Genomic DNA, 12906 nt, shown 5'->3' on the forward strand with positions numbered 1-12906 from the left:
TACAAATTTTACAAATACATATTACTCTCTCCGGTTCTATTTATAAGAAACATTTGATTTTTTTGATTCATTGCATATATATTGTATTTGGTCTATATTTTATACTAAGTACATTAACTACTCAATGAATCTAAAAATACAACTTTTTCTTATAAATAGAACCGAAAGAAGTATTTATTTTGTTATCATAAAACAACGTTTCCAATGTCATTTAACGATGATTAATCTTCGTCCAATAATTTATGGAACACATTAAATGAACTCTTCCTTCCCAGTAAAGTTTTTTGGGAAATTAGTCACTTTAGTCCCTAAATGGGAAATGAGTAGTCACTTTAGTCCCTAAATGCAGAGAAATTGCAAAACAGTCCCTGAATATAGACTATGTTGGTCAATTTCAGGGACTAAAGTGACTAACGGAGTCTACATTCAGGGACTAAATTGACTAACGGAGTCTACATTCAGGGACTAAATTGACTAACAGAGTCAACATTCAAGGACTATTTTGCAATTTATCTACATTCAGGTACTAAAGTGACAACTCATTTCCTATTCAGAAATTAAAGTGACTAATCTCCGAAGTATTCTCTTTCGTATAAGTCAGAGATAGAATCCCTCGTCATTGTCTAAGAAACCTAATCCATTTATCACCGGGACTAATTCGTCATTGGTAAGTAAACACTTATTTAACGTTAGGGTGGCATTTCACATGGGAAAGGTGAATCCTTTCCCACCATGGGAAAGTTTTTTTTCACCATTGGATTAAAAGGGAACATAGATTTTATAGTGGTTTGCCCACACTACATCATTCATCAACATTTTCTCTCCTCCATTCCCCGTTCCCCCACTCAAGCATTTACCCACCAGGCGGCCACCACCACCACCACAATGTATTCATCTTCCATCTTCATTTACAATCCACAGAAAAGCACAAAAATCACTACTCAAATTTGGGTAAAATTGTTTATCCAATAACTCAAACAACTTCATTTATTTTCTTCTCCTCATCCCTTCCCTCTCACTCATCTAAAATCTGTGATATAGAATTTGAGATCTAGGTAACTATAAATATTGTTTTGATCTGGGTAACCACAAACATTATACCATTATATTAATTTTCATAATAATGGTAAAGAAGAATAAATTTATAGCAATGGATAATACTAATACTCCTAATTCAATTTCATTTTATCAACAAAAAAAAATCCTATTAATCAGTGTGTTTCTACCCAAGTTTGGCTAGCCTTTTGGATTTTTCTGTGGGGGGCTGCTGCTATTAATCAATTTCACAACTAATTGTGGCTTATTTTCTTGTTTGCAGTAAACCTTTGTGTTTTACCTATACTTGCGCACCTAGTGCTTGTTTTATTCTTAAATATAATTTTTGTTGTTGTTCCTTAAAAGAGCCTTTTTTTTTATTTTAATTACATGAAGATTGTTTTTGGATTGTTCTTTGATTTTAATTTTCTAGGTTTTTTAAGAACAAATTGATGAAGATGAGTATGGATTGTAGTCTCTTGGTGGTGGTGAATTGCTGATTTGCATTTTTATGAGGTTGAAGATGATGAGAGAAAAATATATAGTATGGGTTGACCATCATAAAATCTATATTCCTCTTCAATCTAATGGTAAAAAAATATCTTCCCATGGTGGGAAAGGATTCACCTTTTCCATGTGAAATGCCACCTAAAGTTAGTAGTGGTATAGTTAAATAAAAGAATTTGTTGCCTAAAACAAAACAAAAAAAATGGTGGTGGCATTTCACATGGGAAGGTGTAAAACCTTCCCACCATGGGAAAGTTTGTTTTGACCTTTAGATCAAATCAAGAACACATTCTTGTAACACTCTCTTCACACTAGATTTTTTTTACACACTTCCACCACCATTCTCTCTCCTCCATGCCCTTCCCTCATCCATCGGCAACATCAAACACACTAATACTCCATATCCAACCCCTCCATAGTATCGGCACCTACCACCATTAAACACACCAATACTCATACTCATGTCATATCCACTCTCTTCACTTTGCACTCGATCTGAAGGCACTAAAACCTTGGAAACTTACGTAAATGCCTATGAATACATGATTGAATATTCTTAAGCCAAACAAATATTTGCAGCATCCCAATAAGACAATAACAACCCTAAAAGACAATAACAACCCTAAACATGATGTTCCTTAATTTATTAATTAATTGATAAATTTCTATGCATTTGTAGGCTGGAAAATTTTGGTTTATGTTTTTTTGGGATTGATATTCCGATGAACATGTTAAATCAGCAATTTGTTACGAGTTTTTTTTTGTTGTCAAAATCAGTCGACAAAGGCTTTTGCACGATGACAAAATGGGGTTTTAGAAAACCAGACAACAATTTCTTGAGTTCTTTTTGTTCGTTTAATGTTTTGTTTTTCAAAATGAAAGCTTTGAGGAAAACAGTGGAAGAATGAGAAATGCTATCTTTTGCCAAAATCAAGACGTTCAATGACAGATAGGCTGAAGGAGAGTTGCTGGTGGTGGTGCTAGACTGGTGGTGGTGAGACCCAGAGAGACTAGGGGGAGAGAGAATGGTTAAGGAAGATAATGAGAAAAAATATAGTGTTGAGAGAGCATGGTAATATTGTGTGCTTTATTTAATCAAATGGTAAATATTAATTGACCCATGGTGGGAAAGTTTTACACCTTCCCATGTGAAATGCCACCAAGGGTAGTATTTGTGATTGTGATTGTGATTGTGATTGAGTCACAGTCACGATCCGAATAATTTTGAGTTTGAAACCGAGCTTCATTGCGATTACCGCGTAAGGTAATGTAATAAACTTTCCCATCCCAATAAAAAAAGAAGAAAACACACAATTGTTCAAAAGGGACAAAAAAACAATAATTGCAAAAAACAAATAAAAATAAAAAAAGAACAACTCAGAGAAAGAAAACAAGAGAAGAAGAATGAATAAATAGTAAGAACACAATAGTGATTTGTTGGCAAAGATTTGTTTAACGGAAGAACGCTTCAACGGCAAAATTTCCCGGGTTCTTTGTCTCTCTTTCATGCGTGACAATTCTCATTTTCTCACGCTCCTAATGGGTTAGTTTGTTTGTTAGGGTTTCGCATTTTACCCAATTTCATTATTTTTGTTTGCATTGATGGAAATTTTGTGGATTTTGATTATAGATGCGTAATTGAAGCGAATATTTGGAGGTGTATGTGTGAGTGATTTGGAGTGATAAAGGTGAAAGATCTGGATAGGGTTTGAAAGAAGATGAGCGCTTCTAGGTTCATCAAGTGTGTTACTGTTGGGGATGGAGCTGTTGGTAAAACTTGTTTGTTAATTTCATACACCAGCAATACCTTCCCCACTGTGAGCTTTTCATTTTCCCTTTTTATTTTTATGTGTATTCAAAATAATGATATAATCTTTTTCTTTATCTCTTTTGGAATTGAAATTGAAATTTCAGTAATTTGGATTTATTTTTTGGTGCTGTTATTTTTATGATCCTTTTTGGGTGGTGTTATGATTGTTGAATTCTAGCTATGAGAAATTTAGTTATAGATGTTGACATCTGGTTAATGATGTTTACGGGAAATTGAGTTGGTTTTCATTTTTTGTTTTAAAGAAACTTACATTTTGAGATGTATGCATGGTAAAACATGAGAAAATTGAAAATTGACTCAATTCAAAGGAAACTCTAGCCTAGTGGCTAGAAATTCACCTATTAAGGTGAATAAGTGGGGAATCCGGGATTTGAACCCCGGCTCCTACATATTGCAACATCCCTGCCAATTGAGCTATGCTCACAGGATTGGTTCATCCTTTTATTATTTGGGGTTAAACATATTTGTAGAATGTTTCAAGCTTTTAGATTGGGTAATTTGTTTCCTTTGAAGTTTTTGCGATAAAAGATGAGGATATCAGTGTTTTTGGTGCCTTGATTTGATTCACATGCATGCAGTGTTGTGATCTTCCCCTTTTTATTTGTTTTTGTTTAAATTCTTCAATTTTTTTGTATGTTTTTAAGAGTATGAAAATTACAATGAATGATGTGGGTAATAATAAAATTGTGACAAATGAAATAATTAGATTTTGGTACTAAATGTATCCTTCTACATGTCATTAGATTCTGGCATTGTGGTCCAATGCCTTATTATCATATATGTGCAACAACAACAACAACAACGCCTTATCCCACTAAGTGGGGTCGGCTTATTATCATATATGTGCGCTTGTTGAAAAAGATAGATGATTGTTATTTTTGCATCTTTTCACTTTGTTTGGAAACAGGATTATGTGCCAACTGTCTTCGACAATTTCAGTGCAAATGTGGTTGTGAATGGAAGCACTGTGAATCTGGGTTTATGGGACACTGCAGGTATCGTTATATAAATTTCTTTTCCTTTTTACAATGTACACAGTGCTGTCTGGATTTTTTATTGCTTTTCTTTTGAAACAGGACAAGAGGATTATAACAGATTAAGACCTTTGAGTTATCGTGGTGCTGATGTTTTCATTCTCGCTTTCTCACTCATAAGCAAGGCCAGTTATGAAAATGTTTCTAAAAAGGTACTTATCCCACTGTGTTTCAGAGTTTATGCTCCTTGTGTCCCATGTTTTTAAAATGCACTTTTGCATATTCCCTTTTATATGAATGTGTGGTTTCTTTATAAACTGGAATGAATGGTATACTGTTTATATCTCTGTTGTCAATAGCGGTGTAACGCGGCGCGATCGCGGCGCGGAGCGGCTGAAAACAGCCTAGCGCGTCAGAACGCGACCGAGTCGCGCGTTAGGCAAAAGCGGAACAAAAGCGGGTCAACGCGGGCAAAAAGCGGGTCAACAAAAAAATCTCATCAGAAACCACAAAATCTCATCTCTGTTCTCTGTTAATCATCCTTTTTTTTTACAGTCAAAATGAAGAAGAAAGGGAAGAAGTGAAAGATTGATTAGAGATCTAGGAATTAATATGATCAAGATGAAGACGATCTAGAGATCAAGGAATTAATATGATCAAGATGAAGTCTAAATGTGAATGCAAAATAAAATTTTCTTATCTATATTAATACTAAATATATTTTTTTCATACTTTTTTAGTCCTTAATTAATAATATAATATTTAGTTTTAGTGTCCGCGTCACGTAAAAGCGCCCGCGTCGCGCCCGCTTACTGCGCCGCGTCAATTTTTGGGGTGGCCGCGCCGCGCCGCGTTTCCGCTTTGACAACTATGGTTTATATTATAAAAATTGATGATAAATTTCATACGTGCTCTCTCATTTCCAGTGGATTCCAGAGTTGAAGCATTATGCACCTGGTGTTCCCATTATTCTGGTTGGCACAAAGCTTGGTAAGTCTATTTCTGGCCAATGTAACATCTGATATTGTAAATTCATGCATTAGTCAGTTGCTTCCTTCTAGCTTATAAACTAACAAGGCAAATGTTAACATGTGCCCCAAAGGCACATTGTTAAGAAACCAAATATAGAAATACTATCTTGGAAGTTGTGTATTCAGCATCTTGAATGTTTAAATATTGCTTTTTTCAACACAAAACTCCTATTCTATTTCTTTTTTATAATTAGTTAACAAGTGTTTTAAGGGTGCATGTTAGCAAGATCTAATTTATCATGTTATACACAGTTTGTGCTATGAAAGCATATGATCTTAAATATATGAAATCCATGACCCATTATTGATAATTCTTTTTATGTTAATATTTTAAATGGTGACCAGTCTTACTAAAGAGTAACTTCTTGCTTCCGGTAAAGGGGTGAACTGTGAAGGGTTGTTTTACTAGTTCATCTTGTACCTTTTTTTCCCTTCTCTTATAAGCTTTCATTTCAATTCAAGGTCTCTTTGGATTGACATATTTGAGCTTATCTACTGGCATAAATACTTGTGAGATTATTTGGGTAAACTTATGAACACAACTTTGGCATGTTCATAAGTTGTTTTTAGCTTATTTTCATAAGCTCTCAAAGATAGCTTATGAAAACTGCTTATAACTTATAGGGAAACAATTTAACTTTATTTACAGAAACAACTTATAAGTTGCAAGTTAAGTTGCTTATCCAAACAGTTTTTTATTCTTCCAATGTTTTTCAAAACAGTTATGGTCATGTTTTTTGTTTGATATTACTCTTCTTTCTTGTCTCTCTCAATATGGTCTTGTTTTTTTGTTGGATATTACTCCTTTCTTGTTTCTATATATTCCAAGATATTTTATATGGTAGGGATTTTTATGTAAGTTTACATTTGCTGTCTTGTATTTGCTAATTAATACAGTTCACGCATACTCATCCTTATTTAAGTTTTAGATGTTGTTGAACAACATGCATATTTGATGAATTCAACTTTCTTTTGGTTTCTTCTTGACACCGGATAAAAGGCATTAGGCAGTCTAGTACAATGCTAGAGATCTCAGCTATCAAGCTTGACCATGTACTTGCGTCTAGAAAGTAGGAAGGGAGTGTTACTTTAGAATTTTGGTTTGGACTACCACGTCATTCTCACTAAAAATGTTTTAGTATTTGACATTAATTAAAAGGGAAATGGTCATTAATGATGGCATGATGCAGTATGGCATCAATATTTTAGAATGCCATGTGAATAACTTGCATGCCATTTTTTGCTCTATTTGGAGAATGAATAATTGTGTTAAAAGTATTTGTGACCTTTGCATGTTCTTTTACTGTTTTGTCAAATAAGAGCTGTTCCTTAACTATCTTGTGACTTGAAATGAGACAGACCTTCGGGATGACAAGCAGTTCTTTGTCGACCATCCTGGTGCTGTTCCTATTACCACCGCTCAGGTGAATATTGTGTTTCTGGTGCCTTGTTAATTTGTTTTCATACTTTTGCATGTTTGTAATCTATTTTAGCTCTTTAGTTAACTCAAATCTAAGATTTTCATATCTTCTTGAAGGGAGAAGAGCTCAGGAAGCTGATCAATGCACCTGCTTATATTGAATGCAGTTCAAAATCACAGGAGGTACATAATTGAATCTAGTGACGTGTTACCTTCTTGTACACGACGGTTAAGTTAATTAGTAATTTAGTCGTTTTAATTTGTTTATGTTTGTTACTGCAGAACGTCAAAGCAGTCTTTGATGCAGCCATAAGAGTTGTCCTTCAACCACCAAAGCAAAAGAAAAAGAAGAGTAAAGCTCAAAAGGCCTGTTCGATATTGTGATTTGCTAGGTCGGTCTAAAGAAATTTGACAACCATTCTCCAACATGTATTTCTCTCCTCTTCTTCCTATTCTTCATTCCTATTATGTTGAAGAAGTTGGAGTCTATGTGGGTGTTCTTTCGTCTAACAGACTCTCTCGTTGAAGCATAAGGTGGTTGGTGCTTTGCTTTCTTGGAATTATTGTGAATTCTAATTGTCAAATTTGTATTTCATGGTTCCCACCTTTTTCTTAACTTAAGTTTATATATTAATAGACTGGAATATCCCAGTTAGGATGACTACCTTGTTTGCTTGAAGATATATATAATATCTACATTATTTTGCATTTCATTATAATGCTTGCTCTGTTCAATGATTTCTAGTTGTTCTTAGTTGTCATTTGGTTGTTCAATAGTTGGTGAGAGCTGTTTCTTTCTTTCCTTATAATCTATTTTTGTTGTTTGGTGATGCTTTTAGGCTAAAAAACAAATGTATTATGTTTAATGGCCGGTGTGTCATACTGAACCAAACTTGTTTAAAGGTGAGGCGAAAAGCCGAAAAAGCCTCTAGCACACTACCATTATTTGTTTAAAACGCTATTTTATCAGATAAGACTGTAGTTTTTTTTTTTTTTTTGTCAGATTAAGACTATAGTTTTAATTAAGTTGTAAGGGAAGTATGTATTGTTGTCAAATTCAAACTTCATCTTTGACTGTGGAAGTTGCTTATTTAGTCGAGGTATGTATGCAAGTCATGTTTTAAGATTTACGAAGGGTCTCTATGAGCGATATGCACATGTTAGATCCCAATATATAACGATGGAACCCTTACCTCCTGTAAACAAGACTTTTCCCTGTCTCTTCAAAAAAAAAAAAAAAAGGCTTTTCCCTGTCATACAACAAGAAAGGTCGCTGAATCTATTATCTATTATATTATATAGAAACAAGTATCTACCAAAATTACTTAACTACCCATACCTACTTTTCTTCCAAAATTTTTCCTTTACAACTTTAAGGTTATTTTTGTCAAATCCACTATCAAAATCCACTTTACTAATCCACTTTACTAAAACCTCTTTCCCACGGTGGCATTTACTATGCACACTACACAAATTTGTGTATCATACACAAATTCAACAAAGAAGGCCAGCTGTCAGTTTTTCACCTGCTGATAAAAAAAAAAAACAAAAAAGGTAGAACATATTTTCTAATGGTAATTATGAACATGTATTTTGCTAAGACACCAGGAAATTATGAAATACACCCCTGAACAAACAAAAAGGCAGCGAGAAACACTTACTTCAACCCCATATTTTCTGGTTTTTGCTGAGATGTATGTTGTTAGAGTTAATCCTTGTCATTTAAATTTGTAGTAATACCTTATTTGGGTCATTTTTTCTAGATATAGTTTTTTGGAGGTGGCATATCATGGAATTGTGAATTATATAGAGTTTGTTCACGATTCTGGAGGTGTCATATCTATTTGGCTCTTTCTGTTCACGATTTGCAATGCCATTGTTGCATAGAGTTCGTTCACTGTGTATATAAGTTAACATGGATTTTGAGTTATAATAATTGTAGCTTATGGATTGTAATAGTACATTTAATTTTCCAGAAAACTCCAAATAACGTTTCCGAAATTTGTTATATCAGCAAATTTTAATTATAAGTGCCAACGGCAAATCTCTTAACACAAGGAATGAAGCAACACAAACAGGGCTGTGTTAAGAAACTTCAAGTGTTTTCTGTGAATCAAATTTTAATAATTAGTGAATCAAATTATTAATTAGAATGAGTACTTTTAGTTACCAGATTTGGCCTGTAAGCCTTGAAAACAATATTAACAAACATACCAAAAAAAAATATTCAATTGGAGATCCGGACAAAACAAAATGGAAAAATTGAGAAGAAGAAGAAGAAGAAGAAACAAAAGCAAAATAATTTATTTCCTTGGCCATCAGATTTCTTTTGTAAGCCCACAAACAAAAATTATAAATTAATGATTTGGTAGGGCCAGGTCTCGTTTTCCGTGTACAAAGCAAAAACTAAGTTGCAGGTTGCCCATCAAAAATCCTGACCGTCCAAATAAATTTAATATATATCAATGGCTGGTATTCAATCATATCAATCTTTATGTATCATACACAAATTTGTGTAGTGTGTATAGTAAATGCCACCCTTTCCCACTATCAAAATCCACTTTACTAAAACCCCTTTCCCACTATCAAAACTCATTTTTTCACCTTTCTTTATTTAATAATAAACTTTTCTCTCTCATCTTTCTTTATTTATAATAATAATATTTTCTCTCTCATTTTTATTTATTTAATAATAAACTTTTCTCTTAACTTTATTTTTTAATAATAAACTTTTCTCTCTCAATCTCACTCTCATCTCTTATCTTTTTCTTACCACCAAAATTACTTAACTACCCATACCTACTTTTCTTCCAAATTTTTTCCTTTACAACTTTAAGGTTATTTTTGTCAAATCCACTATCAAAATCCACTTTACTAATCCACTTTACTAAAACCCCTTTCCCACTATCAAAATCCACTTTACTAAAACCCCTTTCCCACTATCAAAACTCATTTTTTCACCTTTCTTTATTTAATAATAAACTTTTCTCTCTCATCTTTCTTTATTTATAATAATAATATTTTCTCTCTCATTTTTATTTATTTAATAATAAACTTTTCTCTCAACTTTATTTTTTAATAATAAATTTTTCTCTCTCAATCTCACTCTCTTCTCTTATCTTTTTCTTACCAACTTTCTTCATTTTTCATTTTCTATTTTCATTTTCAACTCTCTCAATCTCACTCTCCTCTCTTATCTTTTTCTTACCAACTTTCTTCATTTTTCATTTTCTCTTTTCATTTTCAACACCATTTTCTCTACTAATTTTCAATTTGGTTTCACTAACAAGTTTTTTTTATAGGAAACTAACAAGTGTTGTTGTTATAGCATATTACATTGTTGTTTTTTTTAAATGTATCACTAAAAAACCCGTTGGAGTCTACAGTTTTAACACGAGACCCATTTTAATAAATAAATTGGTTTATTTTTATTTATTAATCAGACTTCAATTTTTTCTTTTGTCTTTTTTAAATGTATCACTAAAATTACTTAATGTTTTCCCACTATTAAAATTCACTTTACTAAAACTCATTTTCTCACCTTTCTTTATTTAATAATAAACTTTTCTCTCTCATATTTCTTTATTTATAATAATAATCTTTTCTCTCTCATTTTTATTTATTTAATAATAAACTTTTCTCTCAACTTTATTTTTTAATAATAAACTTCTCTCTCTCAATCTCACTCCCCTCTCTTATCTTTTTGTTACCAACTTTCTTCATTTTTCATTTTCTCTCTTCATTTTCAACTCCATTTTCTCTACTAATTTTCAATTTGGTTTCACTAACAAGTTTTTTTAGAGGAAACTAACAAGTGTTGTTGTTATAGCAGATTACACTTTGGTATTTTACGATAATACTATTATATAATACGTTAATTATGTTTTTGCACGGGACACATATTAATATTTTTCACACTCAAACATATTAATAAATAAAATCTATGATTATTTTTATTTATTAGGTTTTTTCATATCGTCAATACTAAAACAAGAACAATATTGTAATATACTATGATTAATCATACTTCAATTTTTTCTGTTGTTTTTTTTTTAAATCTATCACTAAAAAACCCGTTGGAGTGTACAATTATATCACGAGACCCATTTTAATAAAAAAAATGGGTTTATTTTTATTTATTAGGTTTTTTCATATCGTCAATACTAAAACAAGAACAATATTATAATATACTATGATTAATCACACTCAAACATATTAATAAATAAAATCTATGATTATTTTTATTTATTACGTTTTTTCAAATCGTCAATACTAAAACAAGAACACTATTATAATATACTATTATTAATCACACTTCAATTTTTTCTGTTTTTTTTAAATGTATCACTAAAAAACCCGTTGGAGTGTACAATTGTAACACGAGACCCATTTTAGTAACTACAACGAGTTATCAGTTTTAATTTGTATTTTTTTATATCTTTAATTAAACACAGCGATTTCCTAAGTTTTATTAATATATTAATAATATATATCTATTTCAATTTTTTCTGTTGTTTTTTTAAATGTATCACTAAAAAACCCGTTGGAGTGTACATAGTGATCAATTTTAATTAGTATTTTTTTTATCTCTAATTAAACATAGCGATTTCCTAAGTTTTATTAATATATTAATAATATATGTGGATGTATGGACTATATATTAATAAAAATATATATGAGTATATGTTTGTTTTATGGGAATATATTAATATATTTTTATTTCTAAAATTTAATGGGAATTATATATTGATAAAATACAAATGAGTATATAGACTATATATTAACAAAAATATATCTCATTATATGTTTTTTTACGACAATTTGTTAATATATATTTATTTATGAAATATATTTTCATTTATTAACTTTTTTAATATCGTCAATACTAAAACAAAAGCAATATTACAATATACTATGATTAATCATACCTCAATTTTATCCGTTGTTTTTTTATGAAAATGTATCACTAAAAAAATCATTGGAGTGTACAATTGACGGGACCTATTTTAGTAACTACAACGAGTGATCGGTTTTAATTAGTGATTTTTTAATATCTATATTTTTTTAATATCTTACCTTTATTTTTTTAATAATAAACTTTTCTCTCCCAATCTTACTCTCCTCTCTTATCTTTTTCTTACCAACTTTTTTTCATTTTTCATTATCTCTCTTCTTTTTCAATTCCATTTTCTCTACTAATTTTCAATTCGGTTTTACTAACAAGTTTATTTTTATAGAGGAAACTAACAAGTGTTGTTGTTATAGCAGAATATGATTTTGTATTTACGATAACACTATTATATCATACGTTAATTATATTTTTCACGGGACGCATATTAATATTTTTCACACTCAAACATATTAGTAAATAAAATTTATGATTATTTTTATATATTAGCTTTTTTTATATCATCAATACTAAAACAAGAACAATATTATAATATACTATGATTAATCATACTTCAATTTTTTCTGTTTTTTTTAAATGTATCACTAAAAAATCCATTGGAGTGTACAATTGTAACACGAGACCCATTTCAGTAACTACAACGAGGGATCAGTTTTAATTATTAATTTTTTTTAATATCTCTAATTAAACATCGCGATTTCCTAAGTTTTATTAATATATTAATAATATATATGTGGTTGTATGGACTATATATTAATAAAAATATATATAAGTATATGTTTGTTTTATGGGAATATATTAATATATTCTTATTTCTGAAATTTAATGGGAACTATATATTGATAAAATACAAATGAGTATATGAACTATATATTAACAAAAATACATCTCACTATATATTTTTTTATCTCAATATGTTAGTATATATTTATTTATGAAATATATGTTCATTTATTAGCTTTTTTAATATCGTCAATACTAAAACAAGAACAATAATACAATATATTATGATTAATCATACTTCAATTTTTTCCGTTGTTTTTTTATGAAAATGTATCAGTAAAAAAATCATTTGGAGTGTACAATTGTAACACGGGATCCATTTTAGTAACTACAACGAGTAATCGGTTTTAATTAGTATTTTTTAATATCTCTATTTAAACACCACGACTGCCTAAGTTTTATTAATATATTCAAAA

General features: G+C 30.6%; 1 protein-coding gene across 1 annotated transcript; it reads left to right on the top strand.

The window, feature by feature from the left end:
- Positions 1-2978: 2978 nt before the first annotated feature.
- Positions 2979-7511, top strand: LOC146900663 (rac-like GTP-binding protein RHO1). Its single transcript, XM_085738348.1, has 8 exons — positions 2979-3085; positions 3173-3359; positions 4281-4368; positions 4450-4559; positions 5274-5337; positions 6738-6802; positions 6916-6981; positions 7081-7511. Exons 2-8 carry the CDS (start codon positions 3261-3263, stop codon positions 7180-7182), a joined length of 594 nt encoding a protein of 197 aa, XP_085594474.1. The 5' UTR covers positions 2979-3085; positions 3173-3260; the 3' UTR covers positions 7183-7511.
- Positions 7512-12906: the final 5395 nt, after the last annotated feature.

The sequence above is a fragment of the Medicago sativa genome, chromosome 8, assembly GCF_051527215.1.
Source record: "Medicago sativa cultivar Bolivia chromosome 8, Bolivia_mono, whole genome shotgun sequence".
Taxonomy (NCBI): Eukaryota; Viridiplantae; Streptophyta; class Magnoliopsida; order Fabales; family Fabaceae; genus Medicago; species Medicago sativa.

What these genes read in the sequence shown, in the direction of transcription:
- LOC146900663 (XM_085738348.1), top strand. Translation starts at nt 3,261, where the DNA reads ATGAGCGCTTCTAGGTTCATCAAGTGTGTTACTGTTGGGGATGGAGCT. An exon ending in ATGAAAATGTTTCTAAAAAG is followed by an intron (nt 4,560 to 5,273) that starts GTACTTATCCCA and finishes TCTCATTTCCAG; the next exon opens with TGGATTCCAGAGTTGAAGCA. An exon ending in TTCCTATTACCACCGCTCAG is followed by an intron (nt 6,803 to 6,915) that starts GTGAATATTGTG and finishes ATCTTCTTGAAG; the next exon opens with GGAGAAGAGCTCAGGAAGCT.